This window comes from Ceratina calcarata, unplaced genomic scaffold, assembly GCF_001652005.2.
Source record: "Ceratina calcarata isolate Rehan_Ccalc_2016 unplaced genomic scaffold, ASM165200v1 scaffold39.2, whole genome shotgun sequence".
NCBI classification, from domain to species: Eukaryota; Metazoa; Arthropoda; class Insecta; order Hymenoptera; family Apidae; genus Ceratina; species Ceratina calcarata.
Window position 1 is genome coordinate 172,949 of NW_017162322.1, and position 25,598 is coordinate 198,546.

Below are 25,598 nucleotides of genomic sequence, written 5' to 3' on the forward strand. Positions count from 1 at the left end.
ATATACTTCTCTGGCAGAGGTGTTAAAAATATTCGTAACAATACTGCCAAGGTTCAAGTAAATTCGCTTTACGTTAAGATCTGCTACATGTCACTACTACAGTTTAATAGAAAAGCTAGCCCCACAACTGCAACCTTGTTCAGCTAAAGGATTGTTAGTTATTCTAAAAGCAGAACGTATTAACTCTGTGTGATATTCTATTGTTGCTCCTTTAATATATTCTAAAGACGTTGAATCTATGACCACTTTAGCCCCATCCTTTTGAAATACTCTGTAATGCAATATCACGTTCGATTACTTTACGATATAACGAGAATACAGTTATAAAACATCTTCAGTTATTTCTTACTTGTCATCTTCATTGACATTTGTGTCCAAGTCAAATTTATATTGAAAACCAGAGCAGCCTCCACCTTCCACCGTGACTCTTAAATAAGCACTGTTGTTTGTAATCTCTTTTAAACGTTTGACGCAATTATCTGTAATAATTATGTCATTTTCCGTCTTGGTTGTTGTTTCCTCCGACGTTTTATTTAATATCGAGGCTGTAGATGCATTGTACCATTGAGAACTGTGAACAAAAGTAGTGTTGCAATCTATAATAATATTATATCGTTATATATACATAAATGCGATCAAACATTCAAATCACAATACGAAATGTACCGAAATGATTGCTATAAACTTTCTATTCGAATATGAAATTGGAAATGGTTTTTCGATTGACAAGCGATTCGAATCAGTATAACAGATATTAATGAAAGGCGAGAGCTTGAGACTTACGTCAATAAACGCGAGAAATATCGATTTGCAACGAAATTAGAAGAAACACTCCAGATCGCGTGTTTCAATTTCGCCATATTTCCAATATGCGTGACAGTCATCAGCTGATCATCAGCGATGCAACGCACAGATGCGACTGCAGTCTGCGTCCTGCTTTTCTCATGTCCTCTAGATAGTAAAATTTGCTAGGGTTTTAAGCTTCTCATGGTGACACCACTGCTGTCTTCTAGAGATCTTACAGAGTTTCCTGGTTGGATGTTGGTCTCCAATTGAGCATCTTTTTTCCATTCAATTAATTATATTTCATGTGATTTGAATATTTGAAGTGCAAATAATGAAGTTCGTTTCTTGAACTCAGTTGTCCGAATTTACAAAGATTTACCCAAGCCGAAGCCGACGTGCGATAGGAAGACGAAGATAGTTCACCCAAGAGGGAATCACAAGGTATTTACTTTCGAACAATCTTCCAGTTGATCGATGATGTATGAATTAATATAAACTCTCAGGACTATCTAATACGTATATTAGACAGTAAATTTGATATTTAATCACAGTAAAAAAATTGTGCACGTTTTAATAGTTTGAAAGGTACAAAATGTTTCCATTACATAAAAATGTTTTTACAGTAACGTTTTACAGCAATGTTTTATAGATTTAAAGTAACTTAGTAACTAACTTTGATATTCACATTTAATATTCTTTTCCATTTAAATCGATAAAACATCCTTATATATAAATCGAAAGATACTTTTACGAATGAAGCAGTAATGTACAAAGCGTGTTATATTGTTCCCCAAATACACTGAATCTACGTAACATAAAACGTGAAATATCGCATTGATAAAGTGCTAGAGTAAATTTCATGAGCTTGGAAATTATACATATACAATAATGTAGATGAAAGTACATACATCTGTATGTAAATCACTTGCAACGTCCTAAATAAATTATTGCTAAAAAGAAAATTATATATATAATATATGTATATAGAAACTTCTCAATCGTAACAATTCGATATCACTGTGTTTTGCTCCTAACAGAGATACTTTAATTTCTATGGAATTGACTTTCATTCGCAATGTGTCGTTTGACATGAAAAAAACGACACATTCGTAACGAATACATCAAATTGTTGGCAAAGACATAATTATTTACTACGTGCTGTTTAATAGCAGGATATTTTCTAATCGATTTTTAATAATCATAATTATAAACTTTTTCGATAATATCTGTGCCAACAATTTTATAATTTATTGTACATCGTATATATTATCAATTATCTTAAGGCATTTTTTATTACGTATAACGGACGCACTTGATGGCACGATTACCAGAAACGAATCATAAATTACAATTACGATTGCAAGTTAATGCATTTTGCCAATTGTAGAACGATAACGCTGATGCAAACTTTCGTTCGTCCTACATTATGTAAAATATTATGTTCGTAAAATTATGTTCGAACAATTAAAGGAACGAGATTTAGTAAAATTTAATAACTAAGAAAGTTCTATCTATCAAAATCTTATAATGTTAAATCTTACGAAATTATAAACAGTTTCTTTAACTTTGGTGAATTCAACTAAATGTTGAGAGAGCCGTTATTAAAGTAGTCCGAAACACTGGATAAACGAAAGTTCACTGCATTAACGAATAAGAAATCGAGTATCTCAAAAGTGGATACAATGCAAATTTTTGTTTCTCATTATTTATTAAAGCTACACGACGTTCACTTTTTTTATGTTACGAGTAACGTAACATCTTCAAAACTATATATCCTCTACACGAATTATTTCACAGTCATCGTGCATAAAAAATATTCCTTTTGCTAGACACGTAACATAAAAGTTTACATCATCAAGCGCGCGAAGGTACTACACACAATGCGTCCTTAATAAATAAATATATATATATATATTAATTTTTATTATAAATAGAACATTAAAAGAAACTAAAGATTATTTACGGAAATAATTTGGTTGATCCAGCCAATGAACGCTGAAACTTTTACGTAAACCCCAGGAACATCTAATCTTCCGCAGCCAAAGCCCCACGATACGAGTCCAGCCAATTCATAGAATCCATCGTCTTGACACACTAATGGTCCTCCTCCGTCGCCCTAAATATTAAATAATATCATTTCAAATAACATATTCAAATGTTTTAGAGGCGTCTTTCAATTTCCCTCGACGATACGTGAAAAGATAATATTACCTGACACGCATCGTTGCCTTGTTCACCACCGGCACAGAAGCTGCTCGCTGGTAAAATGAAGATCTTTTCAGTGACAGCGTTCACTTTCCGTATACACTCGGCATCGCTGACAATCGGTATTTCGGCTTCGCGTACTCGAAGCGGGATAGGGCCAGCTGCACACAGTGATTATTAAAAAAGACTCTTCTTAATATCTGTTGAATTTAATTGGAAATAGACGTGCACCTTCTCCCATGTATCCGTAACCAGTAACGGTGCATCGTTTGCCAGCCGTATGACTGACGCCCCGGGCTGGCAAACATACCAAGCAGACACCGTCCTTCAGCTCTGCTTGTCCATGAAGTTTTAAGAGAGCTATATCGTTATCAAGCGTTTGACTATTGTGATTATGATGAATATACGTAGTCGCCACTCGCAAGGTTTGAGCACCGGGACTTCCGTACTTCCGCGTTAAATCGTGATCTCCCACCCTCACGTAAATCGCGTCTCCGGATCTGACGATGCTGTAAATACGATCGGTCAAGGAACAGCTGTTTCTTTTTTGTTTTAAATAACGGGTTTAACAAAATTTACTTTGTCACACAGTGCGCGGCTGTCAGGACCCATTGTGTTCCGATGAGCGCTCCACCGCAGAGGTATTGATTGAGGGAATTAATTAGAGCAACTTGCCAACACCATTCATTGGCATCCGCGTCTTCTCCCCCGACGACCCGCCCTCCTCTTTCAAAGCTACGCGCTTGAATTGGTCCGCGAGAAGTTCCTTTCACGCCGCAGACGTATTTACTGTACACGGGACTCCTCATAGTCGTCATCACTGTCGTTGTCTCATCTGCGGAATGCATAGGGAACTATTGCTTAAGATTTTCTGATAACAAGCATAACGCAGGATCGTTCCATTTAGTTTCTAACTCACATAATGCGGTCGTAAACGGTGTCGTATACGGCCTCGAAGTGACATACAACGTGTCGTTTCTGTTACTCAACACCGGTTCAGTAGAATTACCACCGTTTAATTCTCGTATCAACGATTTTGGCGCGCAACATTGATGTCCTTGTTTCTTGCATTTAAATAAGTTGGTCAATTCGGCATTCCCTATATATGAACAATTTATTAATTTCTAAATCAATTGGAATAAGAATCATAAAAATATGAAGAGTGCTTACTGAAACAGGTAAAGGATAAGTAAGAAACGATACACGAGCCAGGACACTCTGGCCGTGGATCCGGCGGCAGAGAAACTGTAGTGATCGTTGGTCTCGGCGTCGGTCTTGGCCTGGGCCTTGGGGTCTGATACGAAGAAGACGGTGTCACTACGTTTACTGTCTACATTTCAATGTTCGATTTCAATTCTTCTATTTCGTATAGATTATTCGATAGCTTACTTGCATCACATTATTTGTTCCACCGATACGGTTCTACCGAAATAAAGAAATAGAATCACCTGCGGCGAGCTCTTCGTGTTGTCGCAACAAATGGACCCGGATTGACAAGTCGAGGTCTTCGGTATTATCGTGTTCGGCCGCTCGCAGAAGGCTGCCATAATGGTCAATAAACAAAATCCGGGACAGGGTTGTAATTTCGGTTGCGCCGGCTTCGTCGATGGTCGCACCGTCGTCGTCGTCGTTGTCTCCTAAAAAATTATTACCAATCACCGGTCATCATTACAACTTAACGTGGCTTCGTCGTCTTACCGTTTTCACGAAAGCGTCTATGACGCAGCACGATCCATCGTCAGGGCACTCGGCGTCGCCGTCCACCTTGTCGCACAATAGGGCGAAGAATCCGCTAACGCATTCGCCTTTGCACGGTTTCTTCGCTGTAATCTTTGGCCTCATCGTAGTCGTCGTTTGTTTAGTCGACGCGATGGTCGTTGCCACCGTCGTGCTAGATACACTCGTCGAGGTGACTATATTTGGCCTTGCGGTAGAAGGTGAAGGACCTTTATGCGACGTATTAACGCCGACCATCTTTTCATCGATCCGACTCGAGTTTCGGTCGATGACCAATAATTCTGGCGGAGGCGATTCGCCGAAAGCGTCCCTGGACACGCAGCACTTGTACCCTGGCTTGCAGAGGGTGTCTATCACCAAGACTGCGTCGCAGTAGTCGGCGATCCTCTCGGCCATGCAAATCCCTGAGCAGGTTTTCGCTAGAAACGACAGTTCAATGAATCTTCGAGTGAATTCAGAAATTAGGAACAGTAGAAAGAAATTCTGTTAATCGTGTCTTGATCAACAGTAAGGGATACGTACTCGACGTCTTATTCGCTGCTTCCTTTTGGCTTTCCTGGAAATTCATCACATTCATTTTCATTACTCTTAAAGTTAATTACAAGCATGATTTTGTGGACGTACGGAAGTAGCTTTTGTAGTGGTCGTCGAGGACACGGTCGTGAGAGCTGTGCTGGGCGTGGAGATCGTCGTACTCGTGGTCGTAGTCGTCGTTCTAGCGGTGGTAGAAATGGTCGTAGTGTGGTCCTCGTCCTGGACCGCATTTTCAGAAGTTCCGGTTCCATTTATAGGCGCCTCGATGCAACATCGCATGCTGGTCGGGCATTGTACATGCTCGAGAACTTCGTAGCATATCAAAGTTGCGAATGCATGCACGCACACTCCCGGGCAGTCCGCGCTGTTCGCCGTGCTCGTTATGGAATCCAGTAGACCTGTAAAGAAATAGAGACGTTGAAACGTTGGAAGATACGCAGGGAAATCGGCTAGTACAGTTCCAAGCGAAACCTGTATGGAACGAATCCTACATAATGTAGGAACGACGATTATCCAATATCCTGAAGTTTATTTTTTCCTATGATAATGAGAAACACGTGTATCATAAATTCAGCATTAACTGTATATCGGGTACAGGTGCGAAGGTACCGTGAGTCAAGAGAAATTCCTGCATACGTAATCCTACATCCCACTTACACAGTAAAATTGATTATCTTTCAGTATTTGGTGAGCACGCGAACTCCGTTAAAATGCATTGAGAAACGTTCGCTATTCAATTATAAACAAAGGTGTAATAACAGAATGCATCGCGCTTTGAATAGTAGTTTCGTTTTCTCCTAAAGGCGCGTTGACTCAGTGACTAATTTATTACCTCGGTTTCGGAACCGACGGAAGTTTGATAAATCCAGCTTATTATTAATTTCGCACAAACGTGTAAGTAAATAAGAAATTCGCACGGCTCGTAGTACACATATACTTCTAGCTGTTTTCACTTTAGCATGCATAACGGCCCAAACAAACATAACGGTAGTTAATTAAACGGCTCGACTCCATTGCATGACCATTTTTGATACTACACGTGCCGTCTCTAACGTAATCGTCAAGGATCAATGACATGTTCTAATCTGCATTCCAGAATTATTTTCAGCCAGAAAAATATATGAGCTCTTGAGATTTCGAATCATATTTGCGTTGCGTTTCGCTCATTTGCGTAAGGAAATTAGTTCAGTGGTAGAGCAGTAAAAATAGTCAGTCTGCGAGGAGTTAAACGAACCATTAGAACCCTTTCAGCGTGATGCGGATGTTCGCGCGCATTTGACATTAACATTTTCAATTTCTATGCATATTTCTGTTTTACGTGACCTCCCGAAGCCAAGCGGATATCCGCGTACACGTGAAACTTCTATGTCGAGGTCGATGTTCACCCGCAGACTGTCGCAGAAAGATTCGCAACTTATCGCCAGTGCGAGACTTTCATTTTTTTTATAAGTGTAAACATCGTATCAACAGTTCGATTTTCTACACGTAGGTATTAATTGTATTGAGAAATGCAATTCTGTCAGGGAGATGTGTACTCGTTTCACAGTCAGTTTGTGTTCGCATGAACTTTTCTTTTTTTATATCAGCTTCGAATTTTTTTTTAAACTTGTTGAATAAATTCTTGAACTCTAGCTAGCTTGGTAGAATGTGTAGCGTCTTGTACTTTTCAAGCTTGCCAATGGCAATGGCAATGGACTCGAGCGTCATCCGTATAACGCTGTCCTAAGTGGGACAATCGCATCCTTCCAGATACCACCTATACAAGCGTGCGCAGCATACATTCACGCACGCGAATTTCTATTTCTCGAAACCTCCTCTGCTACGAACTAATTTTAGTTACAGCCATTTTACTATATCAGATCAATCGACTAGTTACTCGGGATTAATTAATTATCGATCGCCATGCGTGTCTTAAGAATTTCTACGACTGGACGTACATGCGAACACTACGTTTTGAATTTTCAAATTGTATTCCTTACGCAGTTACGTCAAATTGAATCGACACAAAAAACCACTTTTATAAAAAGTTAATAGACAAGAATTTGACAAGTAAAAATTTATTTTGAGAACAGAAATAAAATAAGAAACTTTCTTATTATCTATTCTTAATGAGTAAACTTAACATCAATTATTTTACTGTTTTATCAAGATTGATGTCATATATTAAATTCCAGTATCAAATTCGTAATTCGTTGATTTCTTTTTAGGTGAACGAAAAATATAGAAAGCAAGCTTTTATTTTTAAAACGCGATGCATAACGTCAAAATTTAATTCCATAAAATAAAATGAAAATTCTATGACCCTGTGAAGCTCAATGAAATTTAATCTCACCGGCCATTTATAAATTTGTATAGCAATTATGAAATATGAGAGGGTATACAAATAATCTATTTACCTGACAAGAAACTGCCAGCCAGGGAGTCGTCGTCCTGAGCAACGATGGATCCGCTAAGCAAGAGGATAAGGACGATGCCCCCGGGTACTGTTCTCAGTATCATCTTCACCTCCCTCATTCTCTTTCTCTCTCGGTCTCAGCCCGTTTTCCGCTTCTTTTTCTTCGATTTAAGAAGGTAACCGCAAAAACAGTTAAAGGAAGACACACTGTCGTTACCCGGTTCGAACACGTGCGTGTCAAACTACTTTACCGCGAGTTCGGCAGCCACGGTATTATGCGGGCCCGCATTGCCTGTTAGACTTGTTTGACTGACTGACTGACTGACTGAGGAGATACCGGGGCCCGCTTGTGGGTCAGGGTGCGGGTCCCCTCTTTTACGCCGGTCAGAAAAAGGAGAGAAAAGAACGAGGAAGGCGGAGAAGTAGAGAGAACCGATCGTCTCGGCGACCTCGCTGAGAATCAGTTAAAAAGAAGGGGAAGGGTTGTTGGCATCGGCGTGTTCGATATTTATTCATTCCTCCTGCTCATCTCACATTGTTCCTACGGTCGTCTGAACAATTCCTGCGGTTTGTAGAAAAACCAGACTCGTTAACTTTGGACCCATTTAAATTCTCATCGTAGAAGACGTTCAGCTAATATATCGGAACTTTTTGAATCTCATTAGCATCGCGATGAGACACTTTCATTTGTTATCTCTTTCATTTCCGTGGCTGCGTGTTCATTCTCATTTAGATTAGGTCTACGTTATTGTCTGATCTCGACAGTATTAGAACTACTTCGTTCCCCTGTCCTTCACCTTCGCGCTGTTCTTCCTCTTTGCCTCTCTCTCGGTCCCCTTCCAACTTTTTTCTTTCGTTCCCTCTTTCTCACCGCGTACGTATGTATATGTGCACGACTAGCGGTACTTCACCCGTAAATGTACGGGATACCGTACGATATTTCCCTTTGGAATTTATCGTTCTTTACGCAACGGTCAATCCTTCGTAATCATAGTGCCATACTAACGTATGCCTTTTCTTCAAATTCAAATGAGACGCGTATTCCTCTTGAATTTCTCACCCATTCATTTGAATGCTTCAAATATGATGAACGCAAACTATTGAGACGAAATCACAATTTTTATTAACCATAAAAAAATACGTCTCCATGAAACAATATAAAAAAATGTATCTCTTCTTATTAACATTAGTCATGCATTTAATTGGACGTCTAAATGCAAATAATAATCATCTCCTCGGTGATGTTACAATAAATTAATATTATAGTATAAATCAAAATAATTTTGATTCATATTATTGAAATTGAAAAATTTTATACTTTTTTATCGGAGGAAATTCGATATAATTTTTTTGTCCCGCTATTATATTTCATATTTAGGGTATAATTCTATATACTTTATATCCATATAGAAATAGCATTTCTGAAAATTATTTTAATTTCCACTGAGCGGTTGCTCTTTAAATTTTGCCGCTTGTTAATGAACTAGCAGGCGACAATTTTGCCGGCAGGTGATGCTGTCCATGCCGATGCGAGAATAAATGAAATAAGCGCGACGAGCGCGACACGTGCTTCACAGCACGTGGCTTTTCAGTTTTTGTATCGCGTATTGTCAAATTGTTCGAGCAATTGAAGAAAGATGAGTAAAATCGCATTAAAAGAAGCGTAAGTAACTTTCGATGACGCTGTTAAACTAATGCTCAATGCATGGAACGTATTTATTACTGTTAATTCAGTATTATCACTATTGACCGCGTTTAATTTTAGGTTTGAAGTTGAATCTAAGCATGGGGCATTTTACACCGGAGGAAATGTTCAAGTATGTTGATTAATAAATTTATTGGTTCGAATATATATATTTTTAAGTTTACTCTTCTTATAGTGGAGCACAGATGGAGAACATATATTCTGCCAAAAATATGGAACAGTCTCTATATTGTCTGTAGGTAAAGGTATTGTAATATCCTCATTAGGACAGAATAAAGATAATGAAGAGGAAGACACAATTAATACATTTACTGCATCTGATGATGACTTACATATTATCACACATCACAAAAGTACTCTTTTTAAATTGTGGAACTGGAAAGGTACTTATTGAACTCAGATTCCTTTTCAAGTTTTAATAAAAGATTTTAATGGACACGTTATTATTGTAGATAATAAGTTAATGAAATTATGGAAATCTATACACAAAGGTCCTGTAGCTCGTATTGCTCATTCGACAGAAAGGAATTTAATGGCTTCTGGAGGTAGTGATGGCACTGTCAGATTATGGAATTTAGAGCATCACGCTTGTACTCATAATTTAAAAGGAGCTCAAGGAGTTATAAGGTGTCTACCTCAAATGAAACAGGCATACAATTTATTCTTATTGAGAGCATGTATAATCAAAGTAAGAATTTAGTGTTTTAGTTTTTCATCCAAACACGGATAAAGAACTCGTGTTCGCTGCTGGTGATGATATTAAAATTCATGGTTGGAGTATTAAAACTGGTGCAGAAGTAGTTACTCTTTCTGGGCATTTCAGTAAAGTTACGTCTTTGTCTTTCCTCAAGGATGAAGATTATGTAGTTAGGTAATGTATTAAAACTGTACGTCAGTTTTCTATTTATTATATTATTCTCGTATGTATTACTAATGTATAATACTCTATACTCGTATGTATAATAATTTAGTTCAGGGAGAGACAGAGTACTGATTTTATGGAATGTTTCTTCTGGATCATCAATACGTGTCTTGCCAATTTATGAGGAAATAGAGGATACATTTATTATACCTAAGAATGCATCGTTGCCAGTACCTTTTCATAACAAAGACAGCAATGCTGTTCACGTTGCTGCTGCAGGAGAAAAAGGTTTCAAAATTTTTCATAAAAGATATAATACAGTTTTTTATACTTGACTAATGTATTTTAAACATTTAGGAGTTGTAAGGATTTGGGAGATGAGAACTGGTAAAGAAGTATATGTACAAACAAATTCTATAGTAGCGGCTGCGAAGGAAGCAGGAAGTCTCTCAATCACACATTTACTTTACAATAACGCCAGTAACACGTTCGCTATAATCACAGTCGATCATAATATAATAATTCATTCGTTAGATACATTTGAGCACGTGAAACAGGTAGATATCGTTTCTAAATAAATTATAAAATTTATATCTTCATAATTCTGTTCATAATACAATTAATTATTATAGTTAGTAGGCTACAGTGACGAAATCTTGGATGTAGCTTATCTGGGAGAAGGTAGCAGTCATGTAGCAGTAGCTACTAATAGTCCTGATATAAAACTATACAATATTTCAACTATGAATTGTGAATTATTGTGTGGGCATACGGACATCGTCTTATCTCTCGCTACAGCACGTATTAATGCATACTTACTCGTGTCATCGGCAAAGGTGTGTATACACATTATTAACGAAGGTACTTTATACAATGTAACAACTACCGTGTCCCTAAAATATTAGGCTATTAAAGAATGTTTCCAACAAGAATATGGAATAATCTTTTGTGAATCATAGGATAATAGTATTCGTATGTGGCTTATGGATAAGGAAACAGCTAAAGTATCTTGCATCGCGTCCTCTACCAGGCATACTGCTCCTGTTGGCTCTGTCGCAGTTTCAAGTTCGTGTAAATTCCTCGCTTCCGTAAGCCAAGATTCGTGCCTTAAACTATGGGATATACCCGATGATATTGATTTGAACAGTAAGCATAATCTTGAGAAGTCTATAGACTGCATGATTATTAATTCAATAATTATACACAGGTGATATTAACTTGAACGCTATTCATACAACACTGGCTCATCAGAAAGATATTAACTGCGTAACCATCTCTCCGAATGACAAATTGATCGCCACTGCATCGCAAGATAAAACGGCTAAGGTGGGTTAAATAAAAATGCTAAATCAGTACAGTATGTAATATCAATCTTTTTTCGTAGTTATGGTCTGCCGATGACTTGCAATTACTCGGCGTATTCCGTGGCCACCGTAGGGGAGTATGGTGCGTTCGATTTTCACCTGTGGATCAAGTACTCTTGACGACATCAGCAGACTGCACGATGAAACTTTGGTCGCTGTCGGAACTTCAGTGTTTAAAAGTAATTTGATAACTATTATTCTCTGAACTTTCGTTAAATATTATTAATGTTTCAGACACTCGAGGGTCATGAATCGTCTACGTTGAAAGCAGAATTTTTATCACGTGGGATGCAAATTATATCAGCAAGTGGTGACGGTTTATTAAAATTGTGGTGTATCAAAACTTCGGAATGTGTGTGCACTTTGGAGCAGCACGAAAGTCGGGTGTGGGCACTGGCAGGTGAATATTATATTACCATTTCCCTGTCAAGGAGAATTTACAGTATTATGTATTTAATTATAGTCAGTGAAAATGAGAGACATATCATCAGTGGCGGAAGCGATTCGTTGTTACTCATTTGGAAAGACGTAACTGAAGAGAAGAAATTAAGAGCTGCAAACGAATTAGAGCAGCGCGCGTTGGAAGAACAACAATTAGCAAATCTACTCGAGGCAGATGAATTAGCTGCAGCGTTGAGTTTAGCCTTGAAGTTGGAACGCCCCTTCCAAGTTCTCAAGATTGTACAAAGTAAGTTTGTGAATTGATACTTGACTACTATGTTCATATTTTATATATTATTATCGGTATCATTTATGTGTTAGCTATTTTAAAAAAAGATCATTTGCGTCTTGAACAAGCGATTGGTGGATTGAAACCGCTTCGTAAAGAAGAGCTACTCAAGTGTGCTATTACGTGGAACGCCAACAGCAAAAATTGCCAAGTTGCTCAGGTAAATAGTAAAATATGTTATGCTTTACAACTAAACACCTATACAGACCTTAATTCGTTTAAAACTTACATATCGGTAATAGGTGGTCATTAACTCACTAATGGTGGAAATGGAACATTTAGAGCTCCAATCTAAATTATCTTCAACGTTGGAGTCCCTTATACCATATACGGAACGACATTTCGCGAGGATGACTTCATTACTACAAAACTTACATTTATTCACATATACCCTTAATCGTATGAAACCGCACGTCTATAAAAATGATCCAAGCGCATAGTTAATTACTGTACAAATTTCGTAAGTTTTTATACTTTATTTTATAGCGAGTCACCTGTCTTTTATTTAATGTAATGAATGTAAATATGTAATTGCTAAGTGTAGGCATACGATATGCTGATAGTAATAAATAAATTTACTATTTTTAATTAAAGATTTTAGAAGCTGGTTTGAGAAGTCAATGCAGAAATAGTCTCCACCAGTTTATTATTGAATTTTATTATTAAAAATATTGATTAATGTATGAATCTATGCGTGTGTATGGGTATAAATTAATGTAGCTTCAGATAATTTGAACACACTTTGTATACAGTGCCGACCGAGTATCATATACCAGCACGTGAGTGTTCACTTCATAAAAGAATATCGTGAATGGGAGGAATGGTTGGGTAATGTTTGGTTTCCAGCAAATTTGCTCAAGAGCATGCATGTGTAGCTAAGAAGGAATCAGTCCAAGTTTATTAGTGAAACAGATAAGTCAGGAACCTTAAGATGGCCTTAAGAGGAATTTATTCCTTCGTGATTTCTCTTTATATACTATATATATCGCACTTGGATGCATCCGCTATGTAAGTTCTTATCTGAAATTTATTATTCTATTTTCCTGTTGAATTCAATGAAGGATCTCCGACACAACATATTTTATAGAACGTCTAAACGTACAGCATAGTCTCTGGCATTATTTCTCAACGTCTGCAGCATGTGCCACAATCTCAAAACATTATAAAATGTGTGTAAGCGAAAGGTGTTTTATATGTAAATTTCTGGACACTTGTGTAAACACGATTATTATTTCATTTCGTATATTGATTACCTTTGCGAACTTTAGATTGGAATATTTTTTTATATTGGAAGTCTAGTGTCGTGCATACTGTGTTCAAAGTAAAAAGAAATCTATTTTTAATCATGAGACGCAGTTTATGAAGAAAAATATTGATAACTTATATAAACAGCCGAATGTTTGATGCTGTAAATTAATGTAGCCGTGTAGTTAGATAAGACTTTCTTGTTGGTATTGGTATTAAGATTCTGATTAAAGTTCTCAAATCGTATTGTTTCACTTTATGAATTATCATTCTTGCCGGTGTTTGAAAATAAGTAAATAGTAAACAAGAGAACAATTAGTAGTTAACAATGATTTGAACTTCCACGAAGAAGACAGTTCTTTTTTAATTTCAGAGTCACATGTGCTGCATTGTGTCATCTGCATTAGTACAAAGCAATAATGAACTATTCTTACTACTTGGTAACGTTCAGAATTTTAATTCAAGGATCTTGTTTCAAAGAAGTCTTATCTTTCCTCGCACTTAATACTCACTTCTTTGTATTATTATGAAACACCCTCTAAAAAAAAGATTTCGCCGTGAAATGATTCATACGTTTTGTCGTACAATATTTAAGTAACAGTGCTATAAGGAAGTGTGTATTATGATATGAGTAATTTCGGAGATCCGCATTGCGATTCTCGGAAGTTTGAGAGAGTTCTCTTACGTCTTACGAATTATTTCTTGCAGACCGGAGAGTTGCCCAACGCTCAATAGTACCAGTTCTATAACACAAACCGAGCTTCTGCAAAAGTTGACGCTCGAATGCCGTTATGATAAATTAGCCAGGCCACTGGGAGCAATTAACGCGACGGGACCAATTACTGTCTATACCAGTGCTTACATCTATACAATCACATCGAATATGGCAAAGACTCTAGTAGGTTCTCTGTGCTCTCCTGATTCTTAAATAATCATTATTTTACACATTTCTTACAATATTTTTCCAGCAATTTGGTGTACACATGATGTTGCAATTTAGATACCTGGATGAAAGATTGAAATTTTCTCACATCGCTCCACATCTGAATCAAATACACGGCGGCCAGTTTGCGCAGGATTTAATTTGGATGCCGAGCGTATATGTTTCTAATGAACCTAGTTCAGCTATTATGGGAAATGGTGTCAAAGACATACTTGTTTCTATAGCTCCATCAGGCATGGTTATATTGAACACTAGGTTTGTAAATGATACACGGGATTCTATTCGACATTCTCTATCAAATATTTAATACAAAGCGGTACGACTGCTACAGGTTGCAAGCTATTCTTAACTGTGGGCTTCGTTTGGAGAAGTTTCCATTTGACGTACAAGAATGTCCACTTATTTTGGAAAGCTGTAGGATGTCATTGTTTTAGTACTCAGCTATTTTATTCTGCTACTGCTCCTTGGAATGAACGGAATTTTTACCTACAGGGACGCACAATGTAGCTGATATGGTGTTGCGTTGGGACCAAGAATCGATCATTCTTGCTGATGAATTACACTTAACTGAGTACAAAATTATTGGGAAGTGGGTTAATACGTCAGAAGTAGTTTATACCGTCTCGCAGCAGCTTTACGGTCACTTCGGCAAGTACTTCGTGCATCGAGATCTGACAGATCGACCTGGATTTTTTAAAAACTACCCTAATTAACAGATGTTCCGTGTTTACAGCTGGCAATTTCAGTGCGATTAGCATAACATTTAAATTAGCTCGTGAAATGGGATTCTTTATGATGGACTATTATATACCATCCATATTAATAGTAGTTATTTCTTGGGTATCATTTTGGTTGCACATGGACGCGAGTCCTCCACGAATCGTTTTGGGTGAAATATATATAATATAATGAATAACTTTTTACGTAATAGTTCAAACAATTTAAATGATGTCTAAAGTAATTGCAATTTTATTAAGGAACGAATACTATCTTGACGTTTATGACGCTCGCATCTAAAGTGGAAAATTCCTTGCCTAAAGTCTCCTACATAAAAGCAAGCGAAATATGGTTCTTAGGGTGTACTATATTCTTGTTCGCTGCTATGGTCGAGTTTGCTTTCGTTAATACAATATATCGTCGGAAGTACGTAGTCCTTAATCCGGGGTTTCCCATCTCTTACGTGACACCCGTCTAATTAATAAATTAATCCTACAAAATATGTTTAGAAAAATTGTACCGTTGAAAAAGGTAAACAGTAAATACATATTGAAATCAACGCTGACGCCGAAACTGGCGCGGAAACAGTATCAGAAAAATACCTCGGGGTTGGAACGATCGCGATCTTGGTCATCGATTGATAACGTAAACAGCAGCGAGCATGATTACACAAGTCAGAACTATCTTACCGTGCATGTAAGTACGTCTAATCGAGGTACCAGATAAGCGCGGATCTTCTGTTTACACGGTACGCATTTATTACAGAGTTTTCCAAGTACGCTTAACATTCCTTCTGTTAAGATCGAGGAAGACAAGGATCAGGAATGTTCCGTAGGTAGCATTAACACAGTCACCAGCACGTCGTCGCCTAAGTCATTCGCACGGAGAGCGACTCTTTCGCAGTCACAAAACTTCACGACGATGACTCCACAAGAGATCGCTCAATGGATTGATAGGCGTAGCAGGATCGTCTTCCCCGTCGCTTTCATTATATTTAACATCTTCTACTGGTCATTTATTTGGATATAAAAACTAAAGAAGAATGAAGCAAATCGTTTCTTTATAAGAGCATATACAAATTTTTAGAGAAAGTTTAAAATAGCATATTCAGTCAAATTTCGTAAGATATTAAAAAAAAAATGCCGAACTCCTTGGCCTTGTTCTCGACTTCGAAAGTTTCGATTACGCGCGGAATATTTCGGCTATTCGTTATAGGAGACGCTAACATCGCCGTTATTTGTCTCGTTTGCATTGGTCTCCAAGAGTACCCGTTGCTATACACAGGAAATAACACGTGTTTTTAAATGATTTTAATGTCGAAACGGTGCGTTGGTACGATCGCCCGTCGTTGATATTCGGTGTGACTAAAATTAGATTGATGGATAGGTGTGGTAGAGAGACGCGATATGGGATTACGACAGACCTTCTTGACTACACAGCTGTACAGAGTCTCCTATCCACCGTAGACGCTTGGTAAAACTTAATTTTATTCATTTGCATGTTCGGCACCATAATCAACGATTAGGTCCATGTAACTTTCAAATAATATATTAATTTCACTTCGTATGACCTTGTGTAATCCGAAGCAATTGGTTTTTAATCTACACATTGGTTATGGTATTTAATAACGTGGAAAGGTGTTCACCGATGCATGAATTAAAACGTTTTGTAGAAACTCATACACAGGTTTTACTTGAAAATAATTTCAACTAATTTATAAGATCAACACGTACATTCGTTCATACATACATCACGTGTTTTACAAACTAAAAATATTTCATCTTTTTCAAAGTTTCTTCCGTAACAATTATAAAACAGTATTTTCTCCAGAAAAATATATTGCTATAGATATAAATATATATATGTAATAAAATATGTGTATATATATAAAATCTTGTGTATATCTATTATTGCATAACTACAATATCTTCTCGGAATGTGTTAAGTATTAAAAAGATATTTTGTGCCCAAATCATTAATTAAATTACTATATAATAACGAAAACTGTAATAGTTGAGAAATGACACTATCAATGCAAAAATATTGTGCTAGATTTAAAATTTAAACACATTAACAATGAATTTATCACGCAATCAGAAAACATTTGTTCCATCTAATTAACATTGGATTCTCTGAATATTCGGAAACTATAAATATTACTAAACGTGTTCTGAAGTACGCGACATACGAGGTATAAGACATAAGAAACCAATTTTGAATATGATTAATGGAATGCAAAAGTAACTAATGGTTGAGATAGAACAAATGTTTATACTTGATAGGCGTAGCAGGATCGTCTTCCCCGTCGCTTTCATTATATTTAACATCTTCTACTGGTCATTTATTTGGATATAAAAACTAAAGAAGAATGAAGCAAATCGTTTCTTTATAAGAGCATATACAAATTTTTAGAGAAAGTTTAAAATAGCATATTCAGTCAAATTTCGTAAGATATTAAAAAAAAAATGCCGAACTCCTTGGCCTTGTTCTCGACTTCGAAAGTTTCGATTACGCGCGGAATATTTCGGCTATTCGTTATAGGAGACGCTAACATCGCCGTTATTTGTCTCGTTTGCATTGGTCTCCAAGAGTACCCGTTGCTATACACAGGAAATAACACGTGTTTTTAAATGATTTTAATGTCGAAACGGTGCGTTGGTACGATCGCCCGTCGTTGATATTCGGTGTGACTAAAATTAGATTGATGGATAGGTGTGGTAGAGAGACGCGATATGGGATTACGACAGACCTTCTTGACTACACAGCTGTACAGAGTCTCCTATCCACCGTAGACGCTTGGTAAAACTTAATTTTATTCATTTGCATGTTCGGCACCATAATCAACGATTAGGTCCATGTAACTTTCAAATAATATATTAATTTCACTTCGTATGACCTTGTGTAATCCGAAGCAATTGGTTTTTAATCTACACATTGGTTATGGTATTTAATAACGTGGAAAGGTGTTCACCGATGCATGAATTAAAACGTTTTGTAGAAACTCATACACAGGTTTTACTTGAAAATAATTTCAACTAATTTATAAGATCAACACGTACATTCGTTCATACATACATCACGTGTTTTACAAACTAAAAATATTTCATCTTTTTCAAAGTTTCTTCCGTAACAATTATAAAACAGTATTTTCTCCAGAAAAATATATTGCTATAGATATAAATATATATATGTAATAAAATATGTGTATATATATAAAATCTTGTGTATATCTATTATTGCATAACTACAATATCTTCTCGGAATGTGTTAAGTATTAAAAAGATATTTTGTGCCCAAATCATTAATTAAATTACTATATAATAACGAAAACTGTAATAGTTGAGAAATGACACTATCAATGCAAAAATATTGTGCTAGATTTAAAATTTAAACACATTAACAATGAATTTATCACGCAATCAGAAAACATTTGTTCCATCTAATTAACATTGGATTCTCTGAATATTCGGAAACTATAAATATTACTAAACGTGTTCTGAAGTACGCGACATACGAGGTATAAGACATAAGAAACCAATTTTGAATATGATTAATGGAATGCAAAAGTAACTAATGGTTGAGATAGAACAAATGTTTATACAATCTTTCCATAAAGTTTCGTATTCTATATATAAGATCTCTCTTTTTTACTTCTGTAAAATATTTCAGGTAGACAGTTAATGCTAAAGCATTAAACAGTTAATTGAACTTTATGACTCTGCAATAATAGGAGGATAGAATCCGAAATTAGATCTCAACTGTTCTAAAAAGACGAAAGTAAGAATAGTCTGTGGAGCTAATCGGACAAAAGCAGGTACGTATCCCTAAAATGAAATAAACAGTACATGTTTCAGGTAATATACATATAAGAGAATAGTAATTGGTTTGAACAAGCATATTTAAATGTGATATGTGCTAGCAAGCAGAAATGAATAAAATAATGATAGAGATTATATTTGGAAGTAGATAGAAAATATTTAAATCGACATGTACTCTGCCTCTAGTAAATACTTCGATAAGATGCCGACTTTTGACAGTGATATACAGGATAACATCTAAATTCAAGCATATCTAATAACAATGAAAAACTACTATCTAAATTATCTAGAAAATATTTATACTGCTATTCTGTTTCAAATGCTACCAATACGATTTGATTTTTAAGTACATATAAAGTCACATAGCTTCCATAAAAAAAACTATGGACTAAAGGAAACTAAGTTTGTGCTTATAAGGATTCCAAATTATTTTACTCGATTACTAAACGTGATTTCATGTAAATAAATACTTGAAACGTCTCTCACTTAAATTATTATAAGGTGTCACTACAATATCTTTTTCTTTTCACTTACTGATTCTACATTTTGAGACTCATTTTATCTCAAATGTATATAGCCAGATCATGACCTTGCCATTATCTGGATGATATTGTGAATTAGATATAACTAAGAGAAAAGTAGTATGATAAATTAACTTACTTTGAAGAATGCTAGTGGTCCAAGTTTAGCAGTATATAAAAATAAATCCATTAAATTCTGTAAAAAATTGTAACAAATATTTAGCATCAATATTTTCCATTATTCATTTAACTTGATCGTAATTACCTTAAACTCGTCGGGTTTAGCATTCATCGCACGTGTTTTCAACACATCCAACGGTTGTGTAAGAGTCGTAGCTACAGCACCCTGAAATTATAATCAACAGTTTAAAGATTAGTTCGATCACTGCTTCACATTTTCTGCACTCATTATCTAAAGTACTCACTGCAAATACACTTGATACTACATGAGTCACGGGATTATCTTGAAAATAGCCGCTATCTAACAATATCATTTTAACTTGATCGTAAAAACTAAGTTGGCCAATGGTCATTAATGCAGCTCTTAACGTCGCTGTGGAACATCCATTGAACAATCGACGTATTCCTTCTTGTTGCATTACCTTTAGCAGCCCGTCTAAAGCATGTTTGTAACTAGAATTATATGTAGCAATGAACGAAATGGGTAAAAGTAAAATTAGCATGAGTGTTAACAATGAATCTTACTTTCTTCTGAGTTCTGGCGGCAATTTTATATCATTTTGCATGCGTACATTGATCAGATCACTCGGTGTTCCAAAAATACCACCGGTTGCCCCAGATACTCCAGCCAATAAAAGTTTATGCGAAAATGATAACGAATGTCCAGGTGTCTCGAATGTTTGTTTTCCCACCTAAAAATAAAAGCACGTTATATTTGGATAAAATGCTCAGTATGCTCGAAATGAACAGAAAGGAAATAGGTCAAATATACAGAAGCGTTTTGTAAGCACGTCAGTAATATCAATACATGAGTAAATTTATCGTAAAATGTATTTACTTCGTAAGCTCCAAATCTTATTGTTGAATACGTAAGTTGGCGAAGTAGAGATGCACTCAGTCCATTATACAAAGCTAAAATGCCCTGATTTCGTATTATAGATGTTGTTAGGCGCCCTATGGATATCGTGCCTTCTTGCTGCGTTTGCAGATGAACCTACAGATTAATTCCATTTATTATATTCCAATATTTATTAAATCGAATGTTTAAAATTAAATCTATTACTTCGTAATTCTTAGTTTTTATTAACGTAGTAAAATATAGATAAAATTTTGGTGTTGCATCAATGGACGTATTTAATAATGAATGTATATGTAACAAATACCTTTAACAAATCTAAAGGGTGGGTAACACAAGCAGCACCTGCAGAGGAAAGCCCACCAAAGTACCACCTTGATAATTTTTTTCGATTGTCAGTCATATTTTTGTGTTTTATACTTTCATGAAACAAGTAAAAGACATATACAGTATTACACAACATTTATTCATTTATTTATACAATTATCAATTTTTTAATTAACGCTCCCTACTTAATTGTTTACAGACATTATTCCGAAGTTCATATTATAATTTTACTGCACGTACATGAATATTAAGCATGTTTTGTCGTAACTGATTCGTTAATAATTAAATTCGTTAGTTGCAAGTAGTGCACACGGACGGTTTTTCCTGTCCCTGTACGAATACACATGTACGTGCAGTTTTACACAAGCGTACGTTTCCGCAATGAATTCTTAACAGAAAAGTAAAAAGCCTCCAATTACAAGACACGTTTTTGACATCCGTAGATTATTTTTTATTAATTTAAACATGAAGTGTAAGCGTAATTATTAAGTAACGAAGATGCAATTTTTGTATTAATGTATTAAAGTAAAAACTCGCTGATAAGATAGACGTGTACGTAAAAAATGTGTGATAAAGTATAGTAGAAGAGAGCAACTTACTACGAGTCGTGTCATTTAATAGAATTTGCAAATCATTTTTGGATCGTGCCTATCCCTGAAATATCTGAGCTCCGACTGATGTAATACCGAAAATCATCGTTTGCACAGCCTGGAGAGAGTTCGCCAACGCGCATGCATCAGCTGATGGCCACGTGTTCTGCCCACCACACCACCGTTTTAAAGCTGGACCTTACCATTATCTCCCTATCAGCGCGATCCTTCTCCTGAATAGATTCGCTTAGTATGCAGAATTTCACTAAACTATTGACTCCCCTTTCATAAGACCGAGTTTCTTACAAATTGTAATAATTGCACTAAAAGTGTACAAATTTTTTATGTTCCAGAGTCAACCATTTTGTTATAAGACATTATAAGAAAAGCTTTCGATTTTTTAAATATAATTATCAATTTAGACTTTAACGGGAAATGAGGAATATTTTCTGAAGGTCCCTCGCTAACACTCCGTGTGCAAATGTCTCAATTTAGCACTTGACTATTTAAGATAAAAAGCATGTGCGTCAGACCATTAGTACAGAACATAAAATTCTGTTGTTCATAAAGATAATAAATTTTCACCTAGCAGGTGAGTTGGTGCATAAAACTCGCGTTATTTAACAGTGCACAAATGTATGTATGTCACACATAACCATGTGTATGCATATGTACAACAAACAGTTATAAGCATTCTATTGTTTTCCTGTTTTCCAGTTACAACAATTATATAATTGCTTTACAATGGATTCAGTGTGTAACACGCTTGGCATTGATAAAGTAGATATGAATGGGAAATTGACTTTAATAGAAGAACAGCACAACAGCAATGCGAACTTTCTACTGAGTTCCATTATATTCAATGCCGTGAGGAAAAATTATGGAATATGTTTTGTAATCTTCCATAATACGTTTAATCATTATCACAATGTGGGCATGAAATTTGGATACAATCTTACATCTCTAAAAGAAAAAGGCAAGGTTACAGTCATAGAGCCTATGAAAGCTATTGTATTAAACATGGAATGTACGAAGGAACAGCCGACTAGTACGATTCGTGATATATTTATGACAATTAAAAGCGAATGTGATAAAATGAAAGACTGTACGTCTGTTCTCATTATTATCGACGATATAAGTCATTTCCATAATTTTGGTTGTGATTTGAAAGAATCTATGTATTACGTGAGGTATTTAAGATCGTTTCTTGGACATTCTCCTTTGTTTCAACTCTGTATCGTGGCACATACATATAAAAATGAATTAAAAGCTTGTGCGCCTAATATCTTTGTAAATGGCCTGAAACGAATGGCTCATTTACTTGTTAAAACTGAGCCTCTTCAAACGGGATATTCTAGCGATGCGTCTGGGAATATAACAATTAACTGGAGAACAAATAATGTAAGAATAAAGTATAACTGGCCAGAGACAGCGAAATATATGTACAAGTTATCAAATCGCCAGGTGCAGATTTATGCGCCGGGCACCTCAGTTTTGTCAGCATGAGATCCAAATATTTTTTATACTGAATTACAAATAAAAAGAAACCATCTTTACTCTTCCCAACTTGGCTGCTATCTCTATCTACCCGATTTTTACTCGTACAATAAGTATAAAAAATTATAAATATAATATTTATTATAAAAATAAATATTGCGCTACCTAAAACAATTCTCGACCCACTTGGCATGCACACATGCAGAAATTAAATTTTCCTGGATGGAAATAGATCTGAGATTTTTATTGAAACATTTAATGAATCGCAGAATTCAAAAGCGCTTTATATATTAAATTTCGCTTACAACTAATTCCTACAAAATAAATAATTGGAGTAATTCGCTGTTGAGCTGTGAACGGTATTTTAATATATATGTAATATGGCGTTGCTAATGGCGGTCTTTCCGGCAAGCAGGCGGTGCCACCGTGTCTGACTTCGTTCGTATTGAAAGTACAGAATGACGGACGACGTGGTTGTTCTGGAGGATACTGTTCAGAAAGAGGAAAAAGTTCCTCATTTTCAACCGCCCGTGGTCCAGCATAATCCAGACGGATGGGGTCCTTGTGAATTACCCGATCAATTCAAGGATATACCGTACCAACCATTCTCGAAGGGCGACAGGTTGGGAAAGGTTTGTAACAATTGTAATTTGTTTTCTCTGTTAATAAAAATTGTTTATGTACTTCCATTGTCAATTTATGTTCATAGATATCTGACTGGACCACTCCAGCTTTCCAAGATAAGAAATTTCCTAGTGAGTGCTACGTTCCAAACTTGTTCAACACTTATCCACCTGTATACTGACAGAGAACATATATCATAATTTTGTATTTCTTCCAGACAAATATACATCACAATTTGGATCAGGCAGTCAATATGCATATTACCATGATGAAGATGAAACAACCTTCCACTTGGTCGATACGACTCGTGTGCAGAAGCCGCCTTATCAACGTGGCGGTCGTTTCAGACACAATCAAAGGAATATGCGAGGTCGTGGAGGCCAACGCGGTGCGATGAATCAGATGCAGCAGCTTGGCAAATTGAAACTCCGTGAGAGAGATCGTAAAGGGCAAACTAAACGATGGGGTAGACAGCAAGGTCTACGGAATCATAAGAATCAGCCGCCGATTAAAATCCGTGACGCGTCTGTCACTGTCAGGCCTGATTGGGTGACTATCGAAGAAATGGACTTCCCACGCTTGGCAAAACTGTCTTTACCTGGTGTAAAAGACGGAGAGGACATCTTGTGCTGCGGCTCTCTTGAATACTATGATAAAACTTACGACAGAGTGAATGTCAAGAATGAAAAGCCACTGCAAAGGATCGATCGAATTTTCCATACTGTTACAACTACCGACGATCCTATTATTCGCAAGCTTTCGAAGACCGAAGGAAACGTTTACGCAACGGACGCAATTTTGGCAACGATAATGTGCTGCACGCGCAGCAATTATTCTTGGGATATAGTGATTGAGAAAATCGGAGATAAATTGTTCTTCGACAAGCGAGACAACACGGAGTTCGATCTTCTCACCGTGAACGAGACCAGCGTCGAGCCTCCACAGGACGACGGGAATTCATTAAACTCGCCTAGGAATTTAGCTTTAGAAGCTACGTTCATTAATCACAATTTCTCCCAGCAAGTGTTGAAATCCAACGAACCTAGATATAAATTCGAGGAAGGGAATCCGTTCATCGCCGAGGAAGAGGAGGGCGATGTTGCCAGCGTCGCGTATCGTTACAGAAAATGGGATTTGAACAACGGAATAGTTCTCGTCACGAGATGCGAACACGACGCCGTGATGCAAGGGCCTAATAACGAGATTCAATTCCTGACGATCAAAGCTCTGAACGAATGGGATTCGAAACTGGCTAACGGCGTTGAATGGAGGCAGAAATTAGATACTCAACGCGGTGCGGTATTGGCAAACGAGCTGCGCAATAACGCCTGCAAGTTAGCTAAGTGGACTGTCCAGGCGTTGTTAGCTGGTTCGGATCAATTGAAATTTGGATACGTTTCTAGAGCAATGGTCAGAGACTCTAGCAAACACGTTATTCTGGGCACGCAGCAGTATAAGCCGAATGAATTCGCAACGCAGATCAATCTCAACATGGACAATGCGTGGGGTATTTTACGATGCATCATCGACATTTGTATGAAACAAAAGGATGGGAAATATCTGATTATGAAGGATCCGAATAAGCCGATGATAAGATTGTACGATATTCCGGATAATACATTTGAAAGTGAAGGCGAGGAGGACGACGACGACGACGAACCTGTTAATGATGCATTTCAGAGTTAATAGTGTAAAATTCTCTTGAACTTCACTCGATTATTATTATTGTGAAAGTCACTGATTTGTACCATGGTCATAACGCATTATAAAATAAAAATAAAGTGGCGTAATAAACAAATTTCAACTCAACATTTTTATTATTTAATTCTAAAAACCTGCACTTCTCCAACGGCTACTATTCAGTCATTTTAATTATTCTGTACACGGTATTTAATTACAAAATAAATATACAATATCTGTTTACATTTTACATCTATTTATATTTTATCTAAATATTCATTA

At 36.4% G+C, this 25,598-nt stretch overlaps 7 protein-coding genes across 17 annotated transcripts; 4 read left to right on the forward strand and 3 right to left on the reverse strand.

Moving 5' to 3' along the window:
- Window positions 1-44: 44 nt before the first annotated feature.
- On the reverse strand, window positions 45-934 carry LOC108626219 (iron-sulfur cluster assembly 2 homolog, mitochondrial). The gene is made up of 3 exons (XM_018026786.2): window positions 784-934; window positions 350-571; window positions 45-271 (listed from the first exon to the last, which is right to left on the reverse strand). Exons 1-3 carry the CDS (start codon window positions 882-884, stop codon window positions 97-99), a joined length of 498 nt encoding a protein of 165 aa, XP_017882275.1. The 5' UTR covers window positions 885-934; the 3' UTR covers window positions 45-96.
- LOC108626048 (transducin beta-like protein 3) lies at window positions 832-13,162 on the forward strand. Of its 3 annotated transcripts, none has more exons than XM_026814633.1 (17): window positions 832-1,227; window positions 9,167-9,320; window positions 9,423-9,474; window positions 9,538-9,745; window positions 9,815-9,989; window positions 10,063-10,233; window positions 10,334-10,512; window positions 10,582-10,781; window positions 10,857-11,060; window positions 11,184-11,370; window positions 11,432-11,550; window positions 11,609-11,767; window positions 11,823-11,988; window positions 12,052-12,276; window positions 12,351-12,478; window positions 12,561-12,778; window positions 13,071-13,162. In XM_026814633.1, the coding sequence occupies exons 2-16, from the start codon at window positions 9,295-9,297 to the stop codon at window positions 12,756-12,758; spliced, it is 2,397 nt and encodes a 798-aa protein (XP_026670434.1). In that variant the 5' UTR covers window positions 832-1,227; window positions 9,167-9,294; the 3' UTR covers window positions 12,759-12,778; window positions 13,071-13,162. The 3 variants fall into 3 exon arrangements, with proteins under 3 accessions (XP_026670434.1, XP_026670433.1, XP_017881942.1); XM_026814632.1 differs by lacking the exon at window positions 13,071-13,162 and adding an exon at window positions 12,913-13,004; XM_018026453.2 differs by lacking the exon at window positions 13,071-13,162 and having other exon boundaries at window positions 12,561-12,911.
- On the reverse strand, window positions 2,143-8,849 carry mas (trypsin-like serine protease domain-containing protein masquerade). 2 transcript variants are annotated; one of them, XM_018026784.2, is made up of 11 exons: window positions 7,659-8,849; window positions 5,353-5,660; window positions 5,251-5,284; window positions 4,690-5,147; window positions 4,440-4,628; window positions 4,162-4,285; window positions 3,911-4,090; window positions 3,571-3,826; window positions 3,223-3,500; window positions 2,998-3,152; window positions 2,143-2,902 (listed from the first exon to the last, which is right to left on the reverse strand). In XM_018026784.2, exons 1-11 carry the CDS (start codon window positions 7,774-7,776, stop codon window positions 2,735-2,737), a joined length of 2,268 nt encoding a protein of 755 aa, XP_017882273.2. In that variant the 5' UTR covers window positions 7,777-8,849; the 3' UTR covers window positions 2,143-2,734. The 2 variants fall into 2 exon arrangements, with proteins under 2 accessions (XP_017882273.2, XP_026670435.1); XM_026814634.1 differs by having other exon boundaries at window positions 4,162-4,321.
- Window positions 13,163-13,232: 70 nt separating the features above from the next.
- Window positions 13,233-17,596, forward strand: LOC108626193 (glycine receptor subunit alphaZ1). Of its 3 annotated transcripts, XM_026814636.1 has the most exons (10): window positions 13,233-13,326; window positions 14,272-14,461; window positions 14,532-14,761; window positions 14,838-14,920; window positions 14,999-15,154; window positions 15,240-15,395; window positions 15,484-15,649; window positions 15,733-15,919; window positions 15,989-16,179; window positions 17,506-17,596. In XM_026814636.1, the coding sequence occupies exons 1-10, from the start codon at window positions 13,250-13,252 to the stop codon at window positions 17,576-17,578; spliced, it is 1,509 nt and encodes a 502-aa protein (XP_026670437.1). In that variant the 5' UTR covers window positions 13,233-13,249; the 3' UTR covers window positions 17,579-17,596. The 3 variants fall into 3 exon arrangements, with proteins under 3 accessions (XP_026670437.1, XP_026670436.1, XP_026670438.1); XM_026814635.1 differs by lacking the exon at window positions 17,506-17,596 and having other exon boundaries at window positions 15,989-16,270; XM_026814637.1 differs by lacking the exon at window positions 17,506-17,596 and having other exon boundaries at window positions 15,014-15,154; window positions 15,989-16,270.
- On the forward strand, window positions 16,307-23,081 carry Elp6 (Elongator complex protein 6). 4 transcript variants are annotated; one of them, XM_026814639.1, is made up of 4 exons: window positions 16,307-16,696; window positions 18,893-19,037; window positions 21,869-22,151; window positions 22,233-23,081. In XM_026814639.1, the coding sequence occupies exon 4, from the start codon at window positions 22,260-22,262 to the stop codon at window positions 23,019-23,021; it is 762 nt and encodes a 253-aa protein (XP_026670440.1). In that variant the 5' UTR covers window positions 16,307-16,696; window positions 18,893-19,037; window positions 21,869-22,151; window positions 22,233-22,259; the 3' UTR covers window positions 23,022-23,081. The 4 variants fall into 4 exon arrangements, with proteins under 4 accessions (XP_026670440.1, XP_017882221.1, XP_026670439.1 ...); XM_018026732.2 differs by having other exon boundaries at window positions 21,869-22,107; XM_026814638.1 differs by lacking the exon at window positions 16,307-16,696 and adding an exon at window positions 17,638-18,022 and having other exon boundaries at window positions 21,869-22,107.
- On the reverse strand, window positions 18,413-21,625 carry Dic1 (Dicarboxylate carrier 1). 3 transcript variants are annotated; one of them, XM_018026731.2, is made up of 9 exons: window positions 21,525-21,625; window positions 20,906-21,017; window positions 20,581-20,736; window positions 20,268-20,434; window positions 19,988-20,195; window positions 19,828-19,908; window positions 19,702-19,758; window positions 19,576-19,641; window positions 18,972-19,047 (listed from the first exon to the last, which is right to left on the reverse strand). In XM_018026731.2, the coding sequence occupies exons 2-8, from the start codon at window positions 20,999-21,001 to the stop codon at window positions 19,624-19,626; spliced, it is 783 nt and encodes a 260-aa protein (XP_017882220.2). In that variant the 5' UTR covers window positions 21,002-21,017; window positions 21,525-21,625; the 3' UTR covers window positions 18,972-19,047; window positions 19,576-19,623. The 3 variants fall into 3 exon arrangements, with proteins under 3 accessions (XP_017882218.2, XP_017882219.1, XP_017882220.2); XM_018026730.2 differs by lacking the exon at window positions 19,576-19,641 and having other exon boundaries at window positions 18,414-19,047; window positions 21,525-21,624; XM_018026729.2 differs by lacking the exons at window positions 19,576-19,641; window positions 21,525-21,625 and having other exon boundaries at window positions 18,413-19,047.
- A 318-nt stretch (window positions 23,082-23,399) lies between the features above and the next one.
- On the forward strand, window positions 23,400-25,445 carry eIF3d1 (eukaryotic translation initiation factor 3 subunit d1). The gene is made up of 3 exons (XM_018026450.2): window positions 23,400-23,644; window positions 23,722-23,767; window positions 23,854-25,445. The coding sequence occupies exons 1-3, from the start codon at window positions 23,471-23,473 to the stop codon at window positions 25,320-25,322; spliced, it is 1,689 nt and encodes a 562-aa protein (XP_017881939.1). The 5' UTR covers window positions 23,400-23,470; the 3' UTR covers window positions 25,323-25,445.
- The last annotated feature ends 153 nt before the right edge of the window (window positions 25,446-25,598 follow it).

Bases quoted from the DNA above. Each gene is read 5' to 3' on its own strand.
- LOC108626219 (XM_018026786.2), bottom strand. From the start codon at position 884: ATGACTGTCACGCATATTGGAAATATGGCGAAATTGAAACACGCGATC. The intron at 572-783 runs GTAAGTCTCAAG...TTTTGTTCACAG, and splicing joins TATTTCTCGCGTTTATTGAC to TTCTCAATGGTACAATGCAT. The intron at 272-349 runs GTAAGAAATAAC...ATTGCATTACAG, and splicing joins AATGTCAATGAAGATGACAA to AGTATTTCAAAAGGATGGGG.
- Elp6 (XM_026814639.1), top strand. From the start codon at position 22,260: ATGGATTCAGTGTGTAACACGCTTGGCATTGATAAAGTAGATATGAAT.
- LOC108626048 (XM_026814633.1), top strand. From the start codon at position 9,295: ATGAGTAAAATCGCATTAAAAGAAGC. The intron at 9,475-9,537 runs GTATGTTGATTA...CTCTTCTTATAG, and splicing joins ACACCGGAGGAAATGTTCAA to TGGAGCACAGATGGAGAACA. The intron at 12,277-12,350 runs GTAAGTTTGTGA...TTTATGTGTTAG, and splicing joins AGTTCTCAAGATTGTACAAA to CTATTTTAAAAAAAGATCAT.
- LOC108626193 (XM_026814636.1), top strand. From the start codon at position 13,250: ATGGCCTTAAGAGGAATTTATTCCTTCGTGATTTCTCTTTATATACTA. The intron at 14,762-14,837 runs GTTTGTAAATGA...CGACTGCTACAG, and splicing joins ATGGTTATATTGAACACTAG to GTTGCAAGCTATTCTTAACT. The intron at 15,920-15,988 runs GTAAGTACGTCT...CATTTATTACAG, and splicing joins AGAACTATCTTACCGTGCAT to AGTTTTCCAAGTACGCTTAA.
- mas (XM_026814634.1), bottom strand. From the start codon at position 7,776: ATGAGGGAGGTGAAGATGATACTGAGAACAGTACCCGGGGGCATCGTC. The intron at 4,629-4,689 runs GTAAGACGACGA...ATAATTTTTTAG, and splicing joins TAGACGCTTTCGTGAAAACG to GAGACAACGACGACGACGAC. The intron at 3,827-3,910 runs GTGAGTTAGAAA...TGCATTCCGCAG, and splicing joins ACCGTTTACGACCGCATTAT to ATGAGACAACGACAGTGATG.
- Dic1 (XM_018026729.2), bottom strand. From the start codon at position 21,001: ATGACTGACAATCGAAAAAAATTATCAAGGTGGTACTTTGGTGGGCTT. The intron at 20,737-20,905 runs GTATTTGTTACA...ATTAATCTGTAG, and splicing joins ACCCTTTAGATTTGTTAAAG to GTTCATCTGCAAACGCAGCA. The intron at 19,909-19,987 runs GTGAGTACTTTA...TTATAATTTCAG, and splicing joins TAGTATCAAGTGTATTTGCA to GGTGCTGTAGCTACGACTCT.
- eIF3d1 (XM_018026450.2), top strand. From the start codon at position 23,471: ATGACGGACGACGTGGTTGTTCTGGAGGATACTGTTCAGAAAGAGGAA. The intron at 23,645-23,721 runs GTTTGTAACAAT...TTATGTTCATAG, and splicing joins AGGGCGACAGGTTGGGAAAG to ATATCTGACTGGACCACTCC. The intron at 23,768-23,853 runs GTGAGTGCTACG...TATTTCTTCCAG, and splicing joins CCAAGATAAGAAATTTCCTA to ACAAATATACATCACAATTT.